Source organism: Chlamydotis macqueenii, chromosome 2, assembly GCF_036417535.1.
Source record: "Chlamydotis macqueenii isolate bChlMac1 chromosome 2, bChlMac1.mat, whole genome shotgun sequence".
In the NCBI taxonomy this organism is placed as follows: Eukaryota; Metazoa; Chordata; class Aves; order Otidiformes; family Otididae; genus Chlamydotis; species Chlamydotis macqueenii.
Genome location: NC_141557.1, coordinates 52,819,345 through 52,844,977, shown reverse-complemented (window position 1 = coordinate 52,844,977; position 25,633 = coordinate 52,819,345). Strand labels below are relative to the sequence as shown.

Genomic DNA, 25,633 nt, shown 5'->3' with positions numbered 1-25,633 from the left:
GCTCTCTCTCCAATTAAGTTTCACCATGATATAAAAGAGGAATGGTTTTCAAATCTTAAAATATTTAACAAGATGGAAAAACCATGTCCTGTCCAGTTCTCATTTAGAGCCAAAACTTTCCATGTTTATCTTCCTAAGTTCACTGTGTGGGTGAGAGAAAAATGAAAGCAAGATGATACAGGACAAGCAGCAACCTCCTCAGCTGATAACACTGCCATTGACTTGGGCTCCTTAAACAGAGAGGTATAAGCAGCTCCAAGCAGGGTTGAGGTGTCTGCTTGACAAAGGTGGTCTCTAAAAGAAGGACACTGTCTTCAGGAAATGAAATGAAACTGTATCTAGCAGAGCACAAAAGTCTTCTCGCATTTCCTCTACCATCATACAGCTGATGGTAATGATGAGTTAATAATGCTTTATTTGACCATTGCATAAAGAACTTACTTGACCCTAAGTGTGTACAGAAAAAGATGATGAACACACACACATACCTTATTTCACAGTTTGACCTCTCTGAGAAAGCATCCGGGCAGTGAGTGACTGAGAGAGACTTCAGACTCATCTGGCAACACAATTTCTGAACTTTCAATGAATATAACTTATTATGAATAGGGGAATTTTGAGTATTGTAATATCTACTCTGCCATACTTGTCAGCAGCAGAGCAGAACAATTATCATAATGATCTTTTTGAACAGGATTACAGAGGCAGAGAAATAATACGGCAAATAGTTTAAGATGAGATTTTAACATATAGGTATAAAGGAAGCTGCGCTGAACCCAGAGATATGAATGCTAGGATTTCATCAGTTTCTAAAGACTCTGCAGTGATTGTACCTTATAAAGGCCATTTGCCTCAAATTGAGGAGAGAATTTATTTTCCTGAGGAAGACACTAATTTTCAGAAATCATTATAACTCCTTTCAATGCATTTTTGACACGTGGAGCAGACAGCCATTGCAGAAAAAGGTACTGTCAAAATCACTAGAGCGCATTTAACCCCTGTATTGTTAGAAGCATGTAAAACAATGGATTTCAGAAGAAAAGTCTGACGCAGTCTAACTGGGATTTCATATGTTCCCAACCTTTTTGTCTCCTTGGGGGCCCGTTCCTATTCACCCGTATAACACTGTCCGAAGACAAATCCCATATGTAACAGAGCATGACAGCTTGGATCCCCACAGTCAGTCCAAATCTAAAAAAAAACCCCTAATGATTAAGGGATCACTGGGGAAGGCCAGTAGCCAAGTGAAATACATGAGAATCATATCAGGAATGTTTTAAACAGAATTTCTGCCTCTGCTGCCATTGAAACTCACTGCCTGAGCTTGGAACTTCCAAAGCCCTGCTCACTCAGGCTTTTTTGAAGAGGATGCTTCCAACTCTGAGAGTTTTGCTGGTTTTGGACTGGCTGATACTAGCCAAGTTTATGACAAGTCATATGTGTCTGTACTGCAATTTTTGATAACAGCTTCAGGGAGGAGCAGCTGGGGAGGAAAGGACAGTGAAACGACCAAGGGACAACTGATCTGTTCTCATGCGTGTAATAATTTTTTAGAAAATGTTTAATGCAATTTTCAAACATTTTTTCCAGCTTTTTTGGGGTGCAAAATGTGATTCTTATTTTAACTCCGTTCTATATCAAGTTAAAACACCGGAATAAAATTTCTGACACAAAAAATATCTACACAAAGAGGCTTGTGACTGCTCTAATAAAAAAAAAAAAAAACTGAGCAAAGGAAGCATAAATAAGATAACTCTTAAAAACAGAGACGGAGAAAAATTATCTATCCCAAAACATATTTGTATCTGAGACTCAGTTCAAAGACACTTTTAATTGGCCTTTAAAGAAGTTAATAAGTCAACTTTGGCTTCTCCTCTGTCAGTTACCCAAGCAGTGAAGCCATTTTCACTGAAGCAAGTATATTTGTTTCAGCTTTTCAGCCTGTCTATCGTAACAGGCTGTTTCACATCCATTAGAAAAGTAATTTTTTTCCTTTCCTCCAAAAGTGCCCAAGCAAGTATGACGAACCCCATCTTTTATGGACGAACACTACTTGGAAGTTAATTTACAGTTTCCAATTTCCATACACAAGTGACTATGCCAAGGTCCAGCAAGAGGCTCTGGGCCAAGGACATCCTCTTTCAGGCAATCAGGTTCCACCATCTCTGAGGCGAGACAGTGGTTTTAGGGCTGTATTTACATTTCAGTGGAAGGAGAGAACTCACCATTCTGGACACGCTGTTTCTCTTCTCCCACTGTGTGATGAGAGTCTGTTCCCTTATCTGTCCTAGGTGCATTTTTCCCTTGAGAGGTTTCATGTTTGTTCACCCTAGTTTGTCGAGTCCCATTTACATGATTCTTATTGGAATCTGGGCTTTTGTTTTCCCCTGGATTTGGTTCTTTGCTGTTATCCGTCTTTGCTGCTGTGGCATCTTCAGCTGGCTTCTCATCCTTTTCATCTGTTTGCTTTTCATCTGTTCCCTCATGAGCATTTTCCTCTGCTTCTTTCTTAGCTTTTTCTTCTGCATCCTCAGCAAAGAGAGAAGCAGAACAAAGAAAGAAATCACGATTATCAGTCAATTTGACAAGAACAATACAACTCACACATCTAAATCTACTTCAGCTTTTTAGATGCAAACAGCTTTTACTTAGATAAACATAGGAATTGACTTGACAAGGGAAAAAGAGCACAGAATATTTAAGAAAGTATTCTGAAAAAAACATCCCATGTTGGCCTAAATGTATATTATGTGCAAGTCCTCTTCTTACCATATAAAGTTCACTTTTGAAAAGGTTGTTCCTCAAAATTCTTAAAATGCAAATTAGAAAGATACAGTAGCTATTGAAGGCTCTAGGGGTGCCAAGGTTAGTTTCATTTCTGACGCACAATAATCAGTCAAATGACATTCAGTTTATCTCACCATACCATACCATACCATACCATACCATGCCATACCATACCATGCCATGCCATACCATACCATGCCATGCCATGCCATGCCATGCCATGCCATGCCATGCCATGCCATGCCATGCCATGCCATACCATACCATACCACTCTAAGCACATCAAGAGTCTTGGTTCTTTGATATCTACTTTTTTTTTTCCACTCTTGTTCCAGGTTGCTTCCAATGCCAGCTTTCTAATCTCTGCCCTTCCACTTACTGTTCTCCCTTCTTTATGGCTCTGTCCTTTCTTGGTAGACTAATATATTGCTACTAGTACTTGCTCTTCCATTCTGAAAAGTCTTACAGTCAATCACAAACATACAAAGGTATAAATTCAAAAGTGAGTGTTAAACAACAGCAGCATCTCAAAACACTCTCATTCAGAAAAAAAAAAACCAACAAATTAACAAAGAAGTCAACTTCCTCCATTCAAGATACTGCTCTTGTTCTTATCCAAACCTTAGTCCTGATGCAACATTTACTTATAACATATAAATTACTTTGACTCCAGGTGTTGAGACCTCTACGTTACTAGCCAATATCAGATACAGCACAGCCCCACAGACCCAGCTGCAAAGGCTCTGTGGGGCTTCATGCGTCACTAGAAAGCAGGACACAACCACTGTCCCTCAGCAGAGCCCTCAAGCTAATAAACATGTCGGGGTGTGCACAGACTCTGGGCAGAGACTTCATAATTTTCTCCCACTTTTCGATGATCAATAGAGGCTTAATATGCAAAAGCAGCTGAGTAGCTCAGCACACACTCAATTTGAAACCTGCAAGCTTATGTAGAGCATATCTATATCCATACTGAGTCTACACATTCAGATGTGACCACTCTATACCTGTATTCGAGATTTTCTGGGGGAAATCTTGAGTACAGGGGCAATATCCCGGCCCACTCATTACCCTATCATGCGCACTTTAATTTTGATAGGAATCACAGATGTATCTCCCGTTTTCTGAGAGACTGTGTAAGCTGATGAGTAGAGAAGCAGATCCTACAAAAGAATAAAGTCTACCTTGGTCCTATGGAAGTATTCTTGACATCTACAGAGATGATATTTTCTTCTTTACAGAAGCAGTGTCTTTGCCAGTGAGTAAAAATTACAAAATAATTTCTATACATCTTGTCAAATACTTCTTAAGAGTGATTCAGAACCAGTTTTGAGAAAAATGTAACAATGGGATACAAGAAAGAAAGGGAGAAAGCTGTCTTTGTAAGAAATGCCGATCTGTATTTCCTTGCCAGCAGCTAACTGAAGTTAATTAATTTTTAAATTAATGAATTATGGCTCACACAAAAATATAATTAAATTAGATATGAGCCTCCCTCACTTTATTAATCATTCCTGAAATCCATGGTAGCTCCCATAGACAGCTCAGCTATGCATGTTGATACTTTCCCTGAAGTCTCACAGTGTGCAGATGGATTCCACTCATTTGGGGATCCAAGGAAAAATGCTGCATTTTGCACCTGAACCACAGGAGAGAAATTTGGCTCAGGAGACTGAGGCTTGCTACAGCACTGTTGGACAAATGCCTCTTGTCAAAACTAGTGTCAGAAAATATCTAAATGGTGCTTTGCACTTCAGGGTGTTTGTTTATTCATTTTTTTTTAATTTGTAGATAATTTAATGATGATCCTTTAAGCAAAAAGAGATCAGTAATAAACCCAGTTGGCCCACACAGTCTGAGAAATTTTCTGTAAATACTACACTCAGGATAAAAAGAGCTCACTGATGCTTCTAGGGACAATGTCATTACCAAAGGGAATACAGTATTCTACTAATAATAAGAATAATATTATAATAATAATAGTAATACTACTAATAGATAGGTTTCCTTCCCTTCTGATCTTCAGTTGCTGTTTGTTGTCAATCAACAGTTAAATGCTTTATCTGTCTTATCTTAGTAATTCTTATTTTTATTGGGAGAGCATCTTGATGCATTGCAAGACACCAGTTTGATGGGGGTGGGGGGAGGTTGGCAATTTAAACTCCTGCTGTGCGGCAGGCCCTGCTGCATATGGCCAAGACAGACAAGGCAGATGGAGGGGGGTGCAGAGATTCACCACAAGTCAGGAGCAAGACAGCAGCTGAGGCAAGGTTTTGAGGGCTCCAGAGTCCAAGAACAGTTCCTTAGTTCCCACACCATACAAAGGTATGCTACACCATACATTTGTATAAATCTTTCAGGATAAAAAAAATATGCATGCTTGTACTGCTGAATGGACCAAGAAACACAGAGATTATGTAAAAGTCAATGAATTCAGAGGAACAGAAGCTGCAACTGCTTTTTGAATCTTTGACCCACAAACTAGGCCCTGATCCAAGTTATTGGCAATGAAATTTGGCAAAAACATAAAGTAAATCAACTATTCAGGGCTAAAGGTTGTCAGAAAGGTAAAGACAAAATCACCTACTCAAGGTCTCCCATGTCTAATAATGCAGACTGGTGAGCTCACTGCTTTCAAGCAATCAACTCACTCTTTCATAGACTACCCTCAGGAGCTGCTAGAAGGATTTTTTAATGAGGCAACTGAAAATAAAACATTTTCCTCTCCAGCTAAAGTATTAATAACGAAACACTTATTGTCAGGATATTCTGTAAAGAATGGATATGAAATACTGCATCAATACATATTACCAGTAGCAGGATCAGTTAAGCAATGTGTGCACATCCACTTGAATCAAAAGTTGACATTTACATGTGCACATTTCGAAAAATGTCTTTATGCAAAGCAGTCACGGCAAGTGGGTACAAAGCACATTTAAAAGTTAAATAGCCAGAATCTATTATGATCTACTCCATATATTTGTTTTAGGTTAAATGTAAGTTATGTTTTATTTATTTCCCCACAGGTCTCTCTTGCATACAGGATTTTTATCAAGTAGATCCTTAGTAGACAAGCAAATACGTATGGTGCATGTTGAAATGAAATCCTTAAAACTAGTTAACTGTACTGGCTTCATTCACTCAATACCCTATCTGTGAGACACTGATCATGTTAAACGCTTTGCTTGTTCAGTTTGCTTTAATTTGTTTTGTCCACAAAGAACCGTGAAATAGTAAATACCAATTAAAAAAATAAAAAGCTTAAAAAAGCCCCTGGCAAATAAGCAGATTTTGAATTATGTTTTCGTTTTCATTTTCATGGAATGCCTAGAAAGACTTTTCCTGAATGGCAAGTTTTGATCACAAAGGAAAATTTAATTTGAATAATCATATGATCATTCCTGCACCTTTAGACAGGCTTTTCAGTTGGAGAGCAAGAATCTGGCAAATACGAGAACTACACCAAATCTTCCATCAGCCCTAAAGCCAAGGCCACATAATACATTAAAATCAAAGTCTTTCCATTTACATGAAATACAACAACTTCATTAAATAAAGGTTTGAGTAACAAGCATTCAGCTCAGAAAACAAATTGTATCACAAACAGATTCATGAAGAAAAAAAATTAATCAGTGATATATTCCTCATTTTTGGTTCCAAAGCTGGTCTAAATCACCCAGGGCTCAAGAATACCTTGGGCAACCATCCAGCCCCTGGAGGCAAGGAGCAGTTATACCTAAGTCATTCTCAACAGATGACTCTCATTAGTTCCAGAAGATCTCCAAAAACAGAGATTTGCCAATGTCTAACCTATTATATAATCACCTGCCAATTTTTTCTGTTCTTAACAACCTAGGGTATTTTAATTAAAAAACATTTCCCTTATTTTGCAGCTTCATTAGTCTTCAGAAAACTGCTTTCAGCTATAAACAACAGTTATAATTTGCATTGCTGTATTCTCTATTGTCTGTAACTGTCTCCTGAACTGCAGTGGCCAAAACTGGACCCAGCACTCCTGTAGGGGCCTTGATACTGCTGGAAAGATGGGAAGAATGCCAGAGGGATCTTAGAAGCAAGATCTTTTTTTTGGGGGGGGGGGGGGGGGGGTTCTTTGGTGGGGGAATGGTGGAGGAGTTTTTTTGTTGGTTTTTTTTTTTCAATAGCATGACAATATTGAAACCTGGTCAACTTGCAACCAACACAGCCCTCACATTCTTCTGAAATACTTGCAGTCCCTCCCAGATTGATGACATCATGACCACTTGCAGCATAGTTCCTAATTCACTATCCAAGCTATCACTAGAAATATGAAACCAGCTGTGAATCCAGAATATCCTATCCTTCTCCCCTGAACTCAATAACTTTCAAGCTTAACAGTGAACAACTGATAACCTATCTCTACAAATGCTGTTCCAGCTATTTCTGCACCCACCTGGAGTCTGATTCATGACTAGGGGATGTCCCTTACAATAATTTTTTTCCCCTCCTATTGCCCACATCCTCTTCGTTATATGCACTTACGCAAGAAGAGTATAAGGCACAGATGAGTCATGATATTCCTATCTTTCTGAACTCAGTGTAGGTTGTTGACCTTGAAAAGCAGATTCTTTCAAACTAACAGTGATTACTTGGAGAATAATTTGATTGAAGAAGAGCTTGTAGAAGAAGAGGTCAAAAGAATTTTTATTCTTTCACTAAGAAGCCTGGCTGTTACCTTTGGTGGCTTGCGCTTTCCATTTTTCCCGGTTCTGCTGCACCACCTCAGTCCAGGTGGCTTTAAAACACTTGAAGTCCACAGTGAGTATGGAGCAGTTGAGTGAGGCACTTCCTTCGGACCCAGTGCTCTTGACACTTGATCTTTTAACTTCGGAGGGACTAATGCTGTTCAGACTGGAACAAAAAGACCACAAAACACAGAAGGAATCAGTATCCTGTACACTCAAACACAGCTCAGAAGAAACAATGACTGTAAGTCTAGATAGCTTAAAAGAGTCAATCAGGGAAAACAAAAACTAAGCTTGAATCCCTCATCCCCCCTCCCTCCCACCTCAGGGCAACTGATGTTAAAGCAAATAGCACAATCTGAGCCAGTATTAGAATTAAAGGGCAACTTTTCCCTGTTTATTTTTTGGTATCCATAGTCCTTAAGAAACAGAAGTCCTCAAAGTGTTATCAAAAAGTTGTGCATCTTCACTCCCTAGATATTCATTGGAGAGTCAGATAATTCTAAAAATCAAACTTGTCAAGGGAGGAGCCTCCTAAAATTAATCAATTGGAGCCATTCGATACAGGACAGGAGGCCAACCTCTGTCCAGGGCTTAGTAACCTCAGCTGAAGCTGAAATCAGGCACTCATTTCAGTTACAGACCCTACATTTGTTTTTCAAGGACGGACAGTTCATTGTGCACATTTTAATAAAGGCAGGGGGATAACTGGCATAGAAAGATACTAGTGCTTGCTGTTTGTGTAGCAGACCAAGGGTAAAGAACTCACTTGGGAGAGGGAATCCTGACCTGGTAACACTACTCTAGGGAGCACTACTCATGTGGCATTTGAATTTCAAGACGTGCCTTGTCCACAAAAATACTAAAAGAGTAGATTGAATGGGCCAAGAGTCCTCATGCTTGAACTTCTGGTTAATTCTGGTGGTACTTTATACATTTGCTTAACCCTAAATACTGTCACAGAAGTGTGCTTACACTTCCCAGTGCTCTTTTGTATTTCAATCCCATTTATACTTCTAGACATGAAGAAATATGTGTCTCTCAATGACTCCCTCTACCTTCTCTTTGACATTAGTGACTGAGAGAGCACTAAAGTTCCCCTGATTGCATGGCTACAACCATTTGTGCTCACTGTCTTTGGAGGCATGGCTCAGGTTCATAGAATCATAGAATCTTTAAGGTTGGAAAAGACCTCCAAGATCATCAAGTCCAATCATCAACCTAACACCACCATGTCCACTAAATCATGTCCTGAAGTGCCGTGTCTACAGTTTGTTTGAATGCCTCCAGGGATGGTGACTCCACCACTTCCTTTGGCAGTCTGTTCCAGTGCTTGACTACTCTTTTAGCAAACAATTTTTTCTTAATATCCAATCTAAACCTCCCCTGACACAACTTGAGGCCATTTCCTCTCGTCCTGTCACTAGTTATTTGGGAGAAGAGACCAACACCCATCTTCCTACAACCTCCTTTCAGGTAGTTGTAGGAAGCAATGAGGTCTCCCCTCAGCCTCCTCTTCTCTAGACTCAACAATCCCAGTTCCCTCAGCTGCTTCTCATAAGACTCGGGCTCCAGACCCCTCACCAGCTTTGTTGCCTTTCCCTGGATGTGCTCCAGCAATTCAATGTCCTTCTTGTACTGAGGGGCCCAAAACAGCATTTGAGGTGTGGCCTCACCAGTGCCTGAGTACAGGGGCACAGTCACTTCCCTACTCCTGCTGGCCACACTGTTTCTGATACAAGCCAGGATGCTGTTGGCCTTCTTGGCCACCTGGGCACACTGCTGGCTCACGTTCAGCCGGCTGTCAACCAGCACCCCAAGGTCCCTTTCTGCCCAGCAGCTTTCCAGCCACTCTTCCCCAAGCCTGTAGTGTTGCACGGGGTTGCTGTGACCCAAGTGCCGGACCCAGCACTTGGCCTTGTTGAACCTCATACAGTTCACCTTGGCCCATTGATCCAGCCTGTCCAGATCCCTCTTCAGAGGCTTCCTACACTCGAGAAGATCAACACTCCCACTCAGTTTGGCGTCATCTGCAAACTTACTGAGGGAGCACTCAATCCTCTCATCCAGATCGTTGATAAAGATATTAAACTGAATTGGGCCCAGTATTGAGCCCTGAGGAGCATCGCTTGTGACTGGCCGCCAACTGGATTTAACTCCATTCACAACTCTCTGGGTTTGGCCATCCGGCCAGTTTTTAATCAATCACAGGGTACACCTGTCCAAGCCATGAGCCGCCAGCTTCTCTAGGAGAATGCTGTGGGCGACGGTATCAAAGGCTTTGCTGAAGTCCAGGTAGATAACATCCAGCCTCCCTCTTTGCCATTCCATGGGCTGGAGTTTCCCTGCAACAATGTCACATCACAAGGTGAGCTGTGGTGTCAGCAATGTGGCTATGGGGCACTAAGTCACATGGAAGACATATGCTGTGGAGGGGAAATCAGAGTAGTTGGGTGCAATGGCAGCATGTGCAGAGTGAAGGGGAAGAGGGTGCATGGTTATTCACCTGGAACGCCTGAACCCGGACATGCCAGAGCGGGAAGCTTCATCAATGAGTGGAGTTACAATCTTCTCGGTCATGTCAGTCAGCACAGTAAAAGTGGGTTCCACGATGAAATCAATGAAACCTGAGCAGAAACACAAGGAGAGTAAAGCAGGCAAGAGGAGGATTTATGTGGAGTCACTGCTTCAGTGATCACAGACAACCGCACTGTAAAAGACAGAGCAAAAAAATAATACCTTGAAAGAGGGATAGGCAAATACTAAAAAGGGAAAGCAGAGTTATACATTAATCCCTGACCCAAGAGCAATAGTGCATGCAATAAAAGGTACCTACTTAAACATTGGAAAGAAACTGTGGCAAATCAGAAGATAAACAGATGCATCACAACTTGTTTTATACAAGGAGTGTGATATTTAAGCCAAATTCCTAGCGGATTTGGATAAAACCCAATTTCAAATATGAACTCTCTAAAAGCAGAAAATTAATGTAACAGTAATAATACTGGTAAGCTTTGCTAGTATGGAGTACACGAAAACCTCCTTAGAGCCTATCAGTGGGTCACTGAAAATTCTCTCCTCAGTGCTCAGTTAGCATGCTTTTCTTGATAATAAAAGAGACTTAGATATTTCCCCTCACATTTTTTAATATAAGGAAAGGAAAAAAATAAAGGGCCAAATAATTTCTACTTCAGTATACAGATTGGCATGGATGAATAAGACTGTGATCTGAATGCTGGGAAAGGCAGATCGAGTCCTGTGGCCATAAACTCAAGAGATGAAGGAAAATCCAAGCTGCACAGAAAAAATGTGAGCGTGAGGAACTTAAAGTACCTTACATCTTCCCCTAAATTCTTACCTGAGACAAGGGCTATTTCTTACGTGTATTTTAGCACTTCACTTAGTAAATTTCTTAGTGCTGCAGGTAGCCAAGAATTAATGATGTCCTTAATACCTCCTAAGGTACATCAGGATTCAGGTCTTTCCCTAACATTACAATTTTTAAAGATTTTGTAATTATCAGTTATTAATTATACATTTATAATATTCTAAATCCTCTGACTGGGTCATGTTATGTTTCTATGGCAAACTCTGGTGATTTCAGGTGATAACAGAATAACAAAAGGAGAAGAGACCACATAGGCCAGGCATCTGAATTCAGAGACGCTTTGATCCACATCTTGAGTGCAAAGCAGTTGACCAGCTTTCTAGTTCCATTTCCCTCCCCTTGATTTTTGCTAAATTTCTAAAAGGATGGGTAATTAAGTGTATTTTCATGCCTAGCCAAATTAAAAATGTTACTTGCAAGTTCCCAGAATTTCATACTAACATTCTGTAAATCTGGAGAAAATACGCATTCAGTCTTATCTGAACATCTTGATCCTGTGCCTCCATAACACTGAGACAGTCTTATCTATTCAAATTCAGGGAAAAAAGGACTCTCTTCCTCACAGGGAGTTAATCAGAAATGTATGCAGTATAAAGCCATGAGAGGAAATTGTGTGCTAGATCACAACCCAGATAATCCTAGCAAACTTCATACAATTTTTTAAAACACTGGAAATTGTAGTGACAGAGAAGAGTGCTAAATGTACCACAGGAATCCTGATGATAATGAGAACTTGATTTATATATGCATGTGTATCTGCTTGTCTATATAATCTTTCTATTCCCCTTCACTCAAAAAAGTTTTACCTCTTAATGACCAAAGAAACCCAAGTCATGCACCTTGTCACTTCTGCTTGGCAAGTAACACCACTGCCATTTGCTCCATCACCACTAACAACCCTGAGACATGCAAATCTCTGGTATCAGATGCACGACTGTGTCACTAACTTCAGCAGTGGGGTGGTGGGATCCACTTCCTGAGATACTCAAAATTTGCAGATAAAGACAAGGTCCAGTTGTAAATGTCTAAGAAACGAGTTCTCCCTGGGAGAAGTTTTGCATCTCATCAACAAAGACAAGAAGAGGTGGCACAAGGGACCAGAGGTAAACAAACTCAAAGACCTAGGAGACCTTTTCTTTGATAAGTGGTATTTTTTCCTCTATTCCCTGTAAGATGAGTAAGTTATTCAACTATGTTACCTTAAAATGGGGATTATAATAAAGCTGATGAAGTTGATAAACATAATCTGCTATTGTAGAAACAAAACTTAGGACTTTATTAACAATTATATAACTTACACCACATTCCCAAGTGCGTCCCTCCCCACAGTGTTCTCTCTCTTCTTACCTAAAGACATTATGATTTAAATATTGTGATTTAGTTTGCTAATTAAAAACCTTGAATATCAAATAATGAACCTGGGTTTTAAAACCTATTAATGCTAACGACCATTTTATCATCCTTTTTCTTCTTCAATAGAATGAGTGTGGTAAATATTTAGGTACCCCAGTGACTAAGATGATTTTACCAATTAACACCGCATGCTGAGGGTGGATCCCAGGCATGTGCCTAGTGCTTATTCATTCTGCCTGAGAATGTCACCACAGCAAACACCGGCTAGAGGATAGTTTCCCTAAAGCACACTACAAAAAAAAAAAAAAAAAAAAAAGAAAAGAAAAAAGAATCATCAGCATGCACTCATCAGCCTTTATCCAATATTTTCTGAAGCCAATATTTTCTTTCTTGCCAGTCAAACAACAAATATAAAAGGATGCTGCTACATTTATCATCTGCAAAAGAGGACAACGAAACAAAGGCTGATCTCCAATCAAACAAGCTTCCTACAGTCTGAGATGGACAGAGAAGCTTTGACTCTTGATACTCTTCTTGGGAAATACAAGTCTTGGCCTAGTTTTCTTTGAAGTTTGTTTGTCTCTCCATTCGGATAAGCAGCCTGGCTTCTGGACATGAATCTCTCCTGATTTCTGTACTTCACTGTGGTACAGAAATATTTAGCACACTCATTCAATTGAAGGAGAAAAAGGATGATAAATTGGTCATTAGCATTAATATTAATAGGTTTTGAAACACAGGTTCATTATTTGATATTCAGGTTTTTTTTAAATTATCAATTTAGATGCTGAACAATTTCTTCACAAACTGAAGCAACAGGAAAAAGATATATTTGAGGAAGTTTCTGCTGTTGGATTGCTTCATTTCTGTGGAAAAAGTCTGTACTGCAAAACCTGTCTGCATTTGAAAAAATCTTTTGTTAATAAAAATGCTTGCCCACTGTTGCTGCATCTGCAGTGACCTTAGAACAGTGAACCAGCAACTAAAAACAAGTTAAGCTTGTTAAGAACAAGCAAGTTAAGAAAAGGATTTCTAGGCTCTGTTCCTGACAGAACCAAAAGCACAATTTTATTTCACAAAGGACAGAGGTTTTTTTATTTGTGGGAACTGATGGCTGCTTGCTGCAGATAATAGCACAATTTGGAATTCAAAAAGAACTTACTTTTGCAAAGAAATGTAGTAATTACTATTGCAGGGAACAATTTGTTAAGGCTATTTATCAGGTAAATAAATAAATGGGAACAGATTATTTGTCTGAGAATCTAACCTACAACTTCGCAAGCCTTACCTCAGCAGATGGTCAGAAAATATAAGAAGTTTTGATTTAACAAAGGAGACATTACAGAAAGACACTGCCAACATGTGCAGTAGACTGAGAAATGAAAAAATTATAATGTCAGAAGGCAAGATTTATAGAGAGTAGCCTATTAATGTCAATGGATTACTAAACTGCACAAATTGAATGTAATAACAAATACTACACAACTAAATAAGGCTGCCTTTGCATACTGACGAATGCCTCTTTTATAAGGTGGAATTGTGTTGGTGATGGTTTAATTCATCATTAATTTTGCAGTGGCTTGACTCAAGGGGCATCAGTGCAGAAGTCTCTTGGCTCTCCTGGCCTTCCTGAGCAAAGGAGCACAAAAGAGGAGGACAAGGAAAACTAGTTTCCAAGCACCCACAAAACCCTATGTAGAGGGACCTCATGGGAAGCCCAGCTCCTCTGCCCTGTAAGGAGTGAGGGACATATCTGAAAGCTGATAGAAGGAATGTAAAAGAGAAGCCTCTATATGCTCTTCCCTCCACACCAGTCAGAAAGAGAGAGTTTATCTTCTCCCATAGCACAGCAGTAGGTGTAGTCTGCCCAGGAGTCCTCAACATGGGTTTTAGCTGAGATTGCAGCATGTCAAGGTTGCTGCTGTTTCCCTCCACCGAGCTGCTGGCAGAGCACAAACATCCTCTGTAGTTGCACTGCGCTCTACACACATTCCCACTCTTCTGAGTTGGCACTGCAGAGGAGTAAATGCTATGAGTCTGGCAACCAGGCCATGCTTGCATAGAGCTTTTCAAGTTCAGATTCTTGGCTGAACCATCTAAATTTCCAAAGCCAGAAAAACCTGGAACGAGGTCCCTCGGAGAATGGCTTGCCTAACATGAACAATGAAGTAATCTTGAACAGAAACAGCTCTTAGCCACAGATAGGAATCTGAACTTTCCTAGGTTCAGGGATATCTTTGTCTTGTTCTTTGACAGAAATGTCATACTTCAAATTTTTTGTTTGTTTTCCCTTAACACATTCTCTCTCTTTCTGCTTCTAGTCTCAGTTCCCTCATTTCTAGGGCCCGTGTTATCTTTCTTTCGTTATTCCATTTGGCACTCTATTCTCCAGGCGAGGCTAGATCACATTCTTCTCTCTACTTCATTTGCTTCCTACTTACACCCACAAATACACCTTTTCTGTTGTATTTTTCTGCTCCCAGCTCCTGAACAGTTTTACTTCACTTAGCCCCTCCTGTCTTCTCAGCAAATACCAGGCTTGCTGCCTCATCCCTCTCCTACCTTTTCACTTGGTAACTGGAGGAGAGGTGGAGAAAGTGCCATTGGTGAGTCTGTAAAACGATCTCTGTTTCTGAATGGGTGGAACAGAAAAAGAGCTGCTATTTGCTTGGCTTCAGCAAAAAAACCCAAACATTGGTTGGCCTGAAGCAGTAGGAGGGAAAGTGGGAAGAATAAGTGGAAAAAAACACACAATAGGTTTTGCCCAGGTCATGGAAAGGATAGACATTACATTTTCACATCCACCAATAATAGTCATATCACAACACGTTGCTGTGTGCGCCTCATCTTCACAACTCAGAAAACCATGGAGTAGTATCATAAGCAGGCACTGTAGTAATTTCTGCAGATGCATTAGAGATAACTTCATTACTGCATGGAAACCACCACCAATTTAATGTCTCCTCAGCTTTGAATTGCTGATCTGGGGAAAATAACACCGTTTTGCTTTATTTGCTCTCTTTAACATAGTTCCAAATGGTAAGAGATCACCATGATTTTAGCCTCACAGGGAGGAGTAAGCTTTGCTTTTATGATGCTACTTTGCATACACCAGAAGGGACATACCTATTTGAGACTGAGCAACCATAGTAGACTTGCGATCACACAGTGGCGAGAAGGGAAGCCCTAATTCTGCTTCTTTGTCACCCTGGAGAAACAAAATTGAGAAGAAATTAGAAAAATACAAGATACATTGAACTTTGATATCTCAGGTCATGACTGTAAAAGCCTCACATCTTACTTTCTTTGCTTAAGTTTTGATTTTGGTTCATTTTTGGGGTTTTTTTTCCAAATACAAATTGTGGAGAATTTGAGTCTGGCTGGAAAAGTTGTAGTCCAAGCAGAAGTTGGTGAATTAAGCATCTTTATTCCAGTGAATCTTTCCTCAGAGCTTTCCCTGCTATTTCTATGCACCCACTAAAAACCCAATTGAACAGAAGAACTCTTCTTACTGCAGTTCTCCAGAGAATCAAGCAGAACTCAGTCCTCAGAGCAAATCTTTCAAGAAAAAAAAACATTAGTGTCAGGACTCATTTTTCAAGACTTGCACCTCTTTGCATCTCTTCTTCAGTCTTTCAGAGAAGGAATTCACAGGTCATGGCTGGCCAGATGCAGATTACTGTTTTCTTCCAAAGGAAACACTGACATTGTCAACATTTTACATAAGTGCTTAACTACAAAAGTCTAAACACACTTTCCAGCTCTCAGAACTGAAAGTCCTTTTCTAAGATCACAAGATGGTGCAGAAGATCAAGTGTTACAACCTCATTTTTTTCCAGTCTTTCAAGCTGCATATTCTCAAAAAGCCCTTTAACTTGGTTTAGTTACTCTGTAACATATTGGTTTATGCTGAGAAGATATATAGGATGACATAGTTGCAACACTCCCCACTGAGCATTCAAATTTAAATAGCCTGTTAACTGTACTATAGAATCAGTACAAATCAGTAGCTCGTTTTAACTGTGCTGAACTTCTTGCTAGTGTTCTGACTGATGTCAAATGGAAGCTAAAACAGATAGCAAACTAATCAGAGAAAAACTTCTGTAGCCATAAGAAGTGCTGAATTCTTCTTCTTTTTGTTAATATAACATACATGAAATGAGTTTTGGGTAGAACAACAAGCAATAGTATTCTTCTACTGCAGAACAATCCTGCTTTATGTTAGGAATCAAATATCAGTGTAAACCAGAAACAAAACATGGAAATATTTCCAATTAACATTCCTTTATAATTTCTGCTATATCTCCCAGGAAAAACATCTCTCAATGCCAGCTCTTACCTAATCATAATTCTTCTCTTACTCCTTATGCCTCTTAAAAACCCCACTGCCTAACTCTCTTTGAGAAGGAACCCCTAACTGCCTTTCTGACTGCTCAGAAAGACATCTGACTTCTTCTAAGCTGTTCTGGCAGCTCCCTCATGGCTAGCTAAAGTGCATTAGTAAAACAAATAAATTCATGCAAGACATTTGCTTTGAGAGATGCCAACCATAGCTGCTGAATATAAGAAAAACAGTATTGTACTCAGAAGCATCATTGACACCTACCACATGGTTATTTGGTGTAGGAAGACCTGTGTCACATCGTTAAATACTTGGAAACCAATAGGACTGGGGACTTGTACTGATATAGGTTAAGTCAGGCTTAATGTCTCTGCAAACCACATAAGAGAAAGGACAGGAGAGGGTCTGCAGGTGAAGAGCATAAGGAAATAAATATTTAATCTGAGATCAGCCCAGTTTCCTATCACCATGGTCCTCTCTGGCTAGTGGTAGTTCTCAGCTTGTGAGAAGGGCATGTGTTGTTCTTCTGCTGTGAGGTAGGGATATATTTATTGATCTAGCACTAAATAACTTAAATGAACGCGAGTCTATGCTTAATGGTAAGCTTAAGGGTTTCCCTGAAGAGGGAATTAATACTGCACCTGAATTTAGAACTAGAACATAAATTTTATGTAAAGCTTTATCTAAAAGTGGAGGCACTTGTCATTCAAAACTGAAGTAGGATTTGTTGACTGAAATGAAATTATTCTTATGAAAACAAAATAATAATTTTGTCTTCATTACATGTGTAAAACAGATCAAAACTTGGGTTTTTTGTTGTCTCATATCTAGCTAATTTTAATTCTCTCACCAGTCTTCAAAGAACTCAGCAGTGGTGTATTTTAACGCATCTAGTAGAAAAGTATAAACATGCACAGAGTTTTCCCTAAAATGTATGTGAAAATCATCCCACTTGCATGAGCCTCTTGTGTGGCAAACATAGAGACAGCTTCAGGTATGATCAACCTGCTTCCACCTAGTAAACCCATTCTTGGCTTGAAAACCAAATTAAAGAATTCATTTCAAAGCAAATTCTTACAATGTCCTTATTAAGAAGGGGTTCCCACAATGCCTTTAAAAACAGATGCCATTTTAAAACATTTACGATTTTTTTAAAATTGTCATATATATGTCTTTTTTTCAGTCAAATTTACTATAAAACATTAAGTTATTGAACTTTGAAGTAAACTAAGCACTTAGTTTTCTGCTTAGTTTAGTAACATACATTAGTGAAAAGTTTCCTAAATGCTCCTAAGTGCTCTGCTTACTTTTTTATTTTTAAGGCAGCTCTTTAACTGCTTTTAATTAGTCACTTAGGAAGCTTACAGCTATCACACAGAGCTTAATGATTTGTCTAGATTTGTGGGTCTGTCAACAGGCAGTCTACTGTAAGCTATAAACTAGATTAGTTCACTTCATCTAAAGTAAGGATAATGCATTTTTCTCATCTACCCCAACAATCTAAGTACAGTTCTATAAAGTACAGCTACCTAAATCTGTTTTCTGTGTTTCTACAGCTAAATAGAAAGTCATGTATTCCAAATTTTGCCAATTTGAAACACATGCTAGCTTCCCAAATTAGAATTTATACTATGTGGATAATGCCTATATCTACAGGCAGTGTATCAGACACTAACCTCCCAGGGGGCACAATAGCCAGTGCTACTGGCATCAGATGAGAAAACTTCATATCATTTAGGAGGTACTTGAGAAAATCAAAGAAGAAAAAGACGTGTTCATATTTTCCTACTTCTTGCCCAATCCTAGACACTCCCTCTGTGCTGCAGAAATGCAGAGGAATTTCCCTAGTTTTACCTGTCTGAAGAACTCCTCTAGCAGAGACATGGTCCAGCGATGATGGAGATCCCAGGCCTTGGCTGGATGACTGATATCTGCTGTATGCAACAACAGTGATAAGGCTTTCGGCTTGTCAATTCTGAAAACCCAAAGGATCAAACAAATTAATTGTCTGCTCTTGCAGCAGAGAATGACAAAAATCTCACCTAAGCAGGGAAACAAGGTCATTAGAATCTTTGGTCAGGATATTAACAGAACAATTTCTGTGTTCATAGAATCAGACAACTATGAAAGATTGTCTAATTTCTCCAACATACACCATTCCTGTGTAACAGAGACATTAAGAAGTGTAGGAAGAAATTTTCCTCAGCCTTGCTGAGCTCCTTTCCAAGCTTGCTTGTCTGCACAAGCAGGCTTGAAGAGCTGCTGTGTTCCTGATTTCAGCTGGGCTGCATTTTATACAGCTCAAAAGAGAAGCTGCTCCCTACCATCTGATCTCAGAGGCACTGATGAGTCTACACAGTAACTGAGAAATGTTTCACTTAGAAAACTAGTGTGAGGTGAGAAGGTGATCCTTGCATTTGGTTCCACAGGACAAAAAAAAAGCTGGCAACTTCTTAAAACCATAATCTGAGAGGCTAGCCCAAGAACTTGGTAAATAAAGCTATACTGGGATGGGTTTTTAATCACAGAGACGTAGCTTCTAAGAGGACCAAGTGGTTAGCCACACTCTGGTCTGATACAGGTATAATTCTAGGAGGCTCTGGACAGATCTTTGTCCAGGCTGAAAAAAATGACTATCACTCAGAGCTTTCTGCAGTATAAAAGGAATTTTACAGGGAGGAGCCGTGGACAAAATATTACAGCTCCCAGTGACATACTGGGAAGAAGAAAAGGCCTTTCCCATACTGCTCCATCTCTTATCTTCTAGTCCATTCCTCAGTGGATCTCAAGTTGTTTTCATCTGTCCTCTGGTTATGGAGCAGGGCCCTTGCAGAGGTGGCAGCTGATACCATCTCCAGAGGGGCAATGTGCAAGTTGTGTTCTGCAGATCTTATAACCTTGAGTAATAAGCTGTAGAGGTCACTCAGCTGGATCATGTCCTTGATGTTACCGTGATATGTAAAGGGAAATGCCCAGGGAGGATTATCTCAACATCGTGACGTTTGCAAGCTTTGGTCCACCAGCACAGAATAGAGATGTGTGTACAGAGGGGTGCCAGTCCACTCCTAAGTGAATTAATTCACAATTCAACAGCAGAAAGAAAATCGATGTGGACATCAAAGAGAGCTTTTGAAGTCAAATACAATGGCAAAGCACCAGCTGAATTGCAGCCCCACACTGCACAGTGTTGTGAAGTGACTCACCCTTCTGGCTGTTGTAAAGCATTCTTCATGGCTTTGATTTGCTGGAAGTGACAGGACATATCAGTGGCCAACACCATCTCAATCACTAGAGCTCTGAATTCCCTTTTGGATGGCATCACGATGAAGGAAACAAGGAAAGAGAAACACAACAACCTGCATCAGACATGCTCTAGTTTCTTTTGTTGTCTGCCTGCAAATTATTGACAATACTTCTGCCTTTGTATGTCACTCTTTCTATTATCACTCTTTCAAGGATCCGGAAGAGGATGAATGATTTTCTACACAAACACAGGAGTGGGAGAGCTGCAAATTAAGCCAGGTGACTAATCCTTTCTAAGAGAAATCCTAGAACTTTTTTGAAGAGCACATTAGTATTAGTACTCCTTTTTCAATTAAGCACAAACCTCTCAGATTGATTTCTTTTATAGGGCATTCTTAGAAGGAAGTAAAAAGACTGTTTAAAGCCTCGGGAAAAATCAGGTGAACTTTTGAACTTGAATCTCTATACAATTGACTAAAACTGGTTGATATCTATGTTGAAAGTTTAGTCATATTATTAAAGGAAAACCAACATGTTTTTAAAAAATCTCCTGATATATATGATGCATAGATGCATTAAAGACCTTTGAGAACCTGCATTACTTCCCTGACATTATTCATTCAAACTTCATGCATGAATTTTTGTTAAGCAAACTTGTTTAGGATCCAGTTGAAACTCCTTTCAAGATAATATGGATGTCCTAGAGATTTTAAAATATCAGAACATTCTGATCTAGGAGACAATACAAATTTATTTTCTCTTTCTCTCAGTTCAGCTATCCACAGGCAAACAGAGGAAGAACAGCCCAAGGTCAGCATGCAAGCTCAGGTTTTGGGAGATTAAGAAATGGGTCAGCTTTAAATTAAAACCAAAAATTACCATTCTTCTTTTCATGAATGTTTAATGAAGGATGTGCTCTATTTTGAGCATGTCTTTTCTGTCTCTGGTGGCTGTGCTCAAGTTCCAGCCCCAGGCCACCACTATGTAGAGACCCAAGACAGCTGAGCTTACCCTGTCCCATGAGTGGCACGTAATAAGTCCGTCTGCCATAATGCCATAGGCATTATGATGGCATCAGCTGGCCACACTCTTCCCCCATTAGACCCACCTCCTCTTTCCCACCCTTATGTACAATCAGTTGCATAGCCAACAGCACTCAAGATGATTAAATGGTGTCTGAAAACAAACTTATTTTAAATTATTTTGCATGTATTATTTTCACCATTGCTGGTCAGTTCCCTGGCCTGGTTCATTCCCAGAAGCACAAACCTCTCTGTCAATAAAAGCAAGACAGGCAGAAGAGGAGAACCTGAACATACAGAACACAAATTTTTAGAGGAAAAGGGAGTGATTATGCTGCGGGAACAATTAGTGCTTGAGATTATTCCTGGGAAACAGCTGACACTTCACTACATCCTCTGGAGTGCAACTCCATCATAACAGTCTGCATGGGATACTTTGTGCATAGCTTGTTAAAGCAGAAATACAAAAGCAAAGGGCTCAGCTCAGGCAAATGAGTCACTGACTTCACTGCCAGCATGTACATATGCTCACAAGCACACACATTCTAGTTGCCCTTTTATAAATGTAAATCTGGAACATGCACATTCTCTGACCTCTGCACATACTTCAGAACATAGTTTCCTCTGAAACAGAGAGGAAAACTACTTCAGAGACATTTTAAAAGAAAGTATTTCAATACTGAAGAGTTCTGATTTGTCACTTCAAACATTAGGCATCACAACAGCAACTGACTTTGAAAGGCGCGTGGGCACAGTTAATTTACTGGACACAGGTAATGCATGAGAGAGCTCAAAAGCCATACGCTAGAGGATGATAGGTTTGTGCACTTGTTGCCAGGTTGAGATGAGGCTGAAACACATTACAGACAGAATTGTAGACAGAGATATTTATCCATTTCTTGGGTGTGTTTCTCAGTCAGACTGGAGCCTGAGATACACACAGCTGTTGCTTTTTGCCCTGATCAGCTTTAGCACTTTGTTTCTGCAATTGTCTTCAAAGTCTACACAACACATTATGGTGCTGCAGTCTGCATGCTGCACAGCAGCCCTGGCTAAATAGTCCCCAGAAACTGTTTGCAAGAGGTGTTTCCACTGAGGTATCACTGGACTATATTTAATTATTCTAATAAGGAACAAAAGCCTCATTCAAATCCAGTTTTGTATTCAGGAAGACGCTCATGAAGAACCAAAGTTAATTCACTCAAACAGCAATTGTCCTGATTGATTTATTAAATGACTTAATTCAAGAAAAAGTATCCATGTCTTTAAAAAATAAGTAATCTAAAACTGTACCCAAGAAAAGATGTAATAATGCAATAATGGAAAAGGAAGAAGGAGTATAAATCTATAATCTACCAGCTATTTCAAGCTGACACAGGCAGACACACCATTGAGTTAATCTCCTCCAGAGAGTCATGGTTGCACTGGGCTAAGTGTTCACAAGCCCAGTCATATCAGAACATTTTCCAACAAAGAAAACTTGCCTATCAACTCAGGCCAAGGAAATGTCCAAGAGACACTCTGCCATCTGACCATTAAGAGCTAACCCTAGCTCCTATTTTATGCCCTTCTTACCATTCCTTGTGTCCCTTGCCAAGCTCAGCTCCAGCTGTGCCTTGGCCTTCCTGACTCCATCCCTATACAACCAGGCAGCATCCCTATAATCCTCCCAAGATACCTGCCCTTGCTTCCACCACCTGCGCATTTCCTTTTTGCCCTTTAGTTTGACTAGCAGGTCTTGACTCAGTCATGCCAGTTTCTTGCTTTCTTACACCTGGGGATTGACTCTACAGAAGGCATCCTTAAAGATCTGCCAGCTCTGTTCTGCTCCCTTGACCCTGAGGGCAGTTTGCCAGGGGGTCCCTATTGACTAACTCCTTCAAGAGCTGGAAGTCTGCTTTCCTAAAATTCAGGATCCTGACTTTACTCTTTGCCTGACTCATTTCCTTCAGGACTGCAAGCTCCACCAGTGCATGATCACTTGCAGCCCAGGCTGCCTCCAATCTTGACCTCACCAATTAGCTCACTTGCATTGGTGAACAACAGGTCCAGTATGGCACCCCCTCGTGTAGGACTGTCTGTCACCTGGCTTAAGAAGTTATCCTCAATGCCAGGAGTCTCCTGGGCTGTCTACAGCTTGCCATGCCACTTTTCCAGCAGATGTCGATAAAATAACTTGCCCATGCCTTTTAATAACCCCTGTAGAATCAGGGAACGGAAAAACTAGGTGGAGAGAGCAGGTTGTCAGGAAAAGCAATTGGAGAAGAAGGAAACTTGAAGCTAATTTCCTGGTTTATTATTGTCATACGCTGAATAATAACTTATCCTGTGGCAAACGTCACAGCTTTGATTTTTGTTTTCTAACCTATGTCCTGCAGATGATTGATGTGTAAACACGGTGTCTGGCCCAGTCTCATGAGCAAGCACAGTTTTACAGTATCTTTACTACTGATTGAGTCTGGCTGACTTTACATCTAAACACCTCCAAGCCTTGCATTGACCCATCTGGCAAATATCTTTACTTCCTCTTTAGAATAACTACTTCATGGTTTTACCTTTCTTGCCTCAGATAACATTACATCATTTTGTTGAATATGTTGTTGGATGTGTCTTTGTTCCATATCAGTGTCGACCTTAGAGCTGTATCCTAGTGATACCCTACAGTGCACTCATGGGAAAAGGACAGGAAAAAGTCCATTTTATATTACTTAATCCCTATGCTAGGAACCAACAGTAAGAACTGCTGAAGTGAGCTATTTTGCTCATTTTGTCCAATGGAATTCTCAGTACTTTATTCTCATGGAAATAAATAGTAAAAATGCTACATTCAAGGAAACATTTTCAATGGTTGATTCTCACTACAGGTATAACACTTAGAACGTGCATAAGCCCATCCTGAATGCATAGAAACAAATTTGCAACCATGCACATGCTATTATGTACAAAAGAAACCACTGACCAAAGTCATCTTCAGTCAAAAAACATTCAAGGTCTCCCATTGCAATCTCAAAAGGACTAACACTGATTGACAAGGAGGGCTCAGTATTATCTGAGGGACGAAACCCCAAGCAGCTTTACTGACAAAGTCAGTATTGCATTAAAGGTTACTTCCCAAAGCTGTACTCCAATATAGAGTTAAGAAGCTAAACCTTTTCCACATGCCTTTTTAATCCTGTACTTGATAGTAAAGGGCTTGCACTAAACATACTCTTTCAATAAACTGCATAGAAATTATTAATAATGGAATACAGTGCCAGAAAAAACATCTATAACAATATCTTGGAAAGCATCTGTTCACTTTGCAGTTTATTTTCTTAATTCACTGTGATCTGGTTTTATTTTAGTTTCTTCATTTACTTGTTGATGACTTGCACAAATAAGACTCATGAAATGAGGGAACTCAACTGGTTTTCAAATATTTCATAAGGAACAGAGTTTTTTTTTAATTAAGAAAAAATGTAGTTTAAGTACTAGTAACCATTCAACTCTTTTCTGCTTGATTGTAGCCCGAAAGATCTCTTTCAGTCTCATCTGCCTTCCTTTCAAAACCTGTGCCCATTTATTTTCCAACAGTAAAATGTAGCTCAGCGTTCTACATTTCTTTCCTGAAAACACATTCCCTAACTAGATAACTGAATACCACAAAAGTGATAAAATCCACGTAGACATCTAGGATTGCAAAATCCACTGACCGTCAGATTTTCTCTTACTAGCAATGTAAAAAAAAGGAGTGAGAGCTCAGCTCAGAAAGGCACTTAAAAACTTGCTTTCCAAAAATTATGACTTGGGCCTTTTGCTGAGAGAGATTCATCAGGTATGTCTACAAAAATAAAGTTAAATATGGAAACACTTTAACAGTTTCCCAAAGTACCCTTCAATACTGAGGGTCCTACTTTTGAGTGCCAGTCTGGGAAAATCTTTGGCATTAGAGCACATCCAGATAATGGCCTTCGTTCTGCAGCTGCTGCTTGATCAGCAGCTATAACATAATAAAGCCCTACTTGAGAAAGAACAAATAAGCAATCTAAAACACTCAATATTTTTGCTCACGTATTTACAGTATTTCTTAAAGATACGGGTTAATCTTAGAAACTTGGGGTCTAAGCATATTGCCTCAACAGAAGACACATGTTGACACTACAGAATCAAAGAAAAATATCTGAAGCTAGCTTTGATTCAAGCAAAGCCAGTTTAAAGCTCCAAAGGAGACCATTTTCCTAAGGACAGTATCTACGTAGTGAAGCATACTCAGCTAGCTGCTCCTCTGTTCCTTGCAGACAGTGGCCCTAAGGTTGCTGTTTCTAGTCTGTTTCTCGTGTTTCCCCCGCCAACATAAAAGGAAGCAGTATTTTGCTGCCAATATTTGGCAAGGCATTACCAGCTGTAGCTAAAAAAAAATAAATTAGATTTTTAACACCTTAATGCAGATTTTTTTTTTTAAGTTCCTGCTTGCTGCCCACCATGAGACTATTTTCAGTTTTGGAGGACAGAATGTCTCAGGCCACTCCTCCACAACACTCACATTGATTGAAATCAGCCACATAAGTTCCCAAGTTTTATTCCTGATGTTCAGCTATAGGATCACATCACTCTCCAGAAGTTGAAATAAATAGGAAACTCAGGCCAAACATATTAGCAAACAGAGCCTTTGCTGGCCAGCTTGCCAGGCCCCACAGAAGGGCTTATTTCCCCCTGTTTACATTAAAATAAGATGAACTGACTGCTCAGCACTGTATCACATTTAAGTGTATGCAGGAGGCGTCGTGCATCACGT

At 39.8% G+C, this 25,633-nt stretch overlaps 1 protein-coding gene across 6 annotated transcripts in view; it reads right to left on the bottom strand.

Moving 5' to 3' along the window:
- PDE1C (phosphodiesterase 1C) overlaps window positions 1-25,633 on the bottom strand; it is a 215,521-nt gene that overhangs the window by 34,813 nt on the left and 155,075 nt on the right. For all 6 annotated transcript variants that reach the window (XM_086743003.1, XM_086743002.1, XM_086743004.1 and 3 more), the window contains 6 exons: window positions 19,798-19,899; window positions 18,449-18,569; window positions 15,379-15,460; window positions 10,018-10,138; window positions 7,502-7,677; window positions 2,226-2,522 (listed from right to left, as the gene is read on the bottom strand). In XM_086743003.1, coding sequence (XP_086599129.1) covers window positions 2,226-2,522; window positions 7,502-7,677; window positions 10,018-10,138; window positions 15,379-15,460; window positions 18,449-18,569; window positions 19,798-19,899 — 899 coding nt within the window. The remainder of the gene's footprint in view (window positions 1-2,225; window positions 2,523-7,501; window positions 7,678-10,017; window positions 10,139-15,378; window positions 15,461-18,448; window positions 18,570-19,797; window positions 19,900-25,633) is intronic.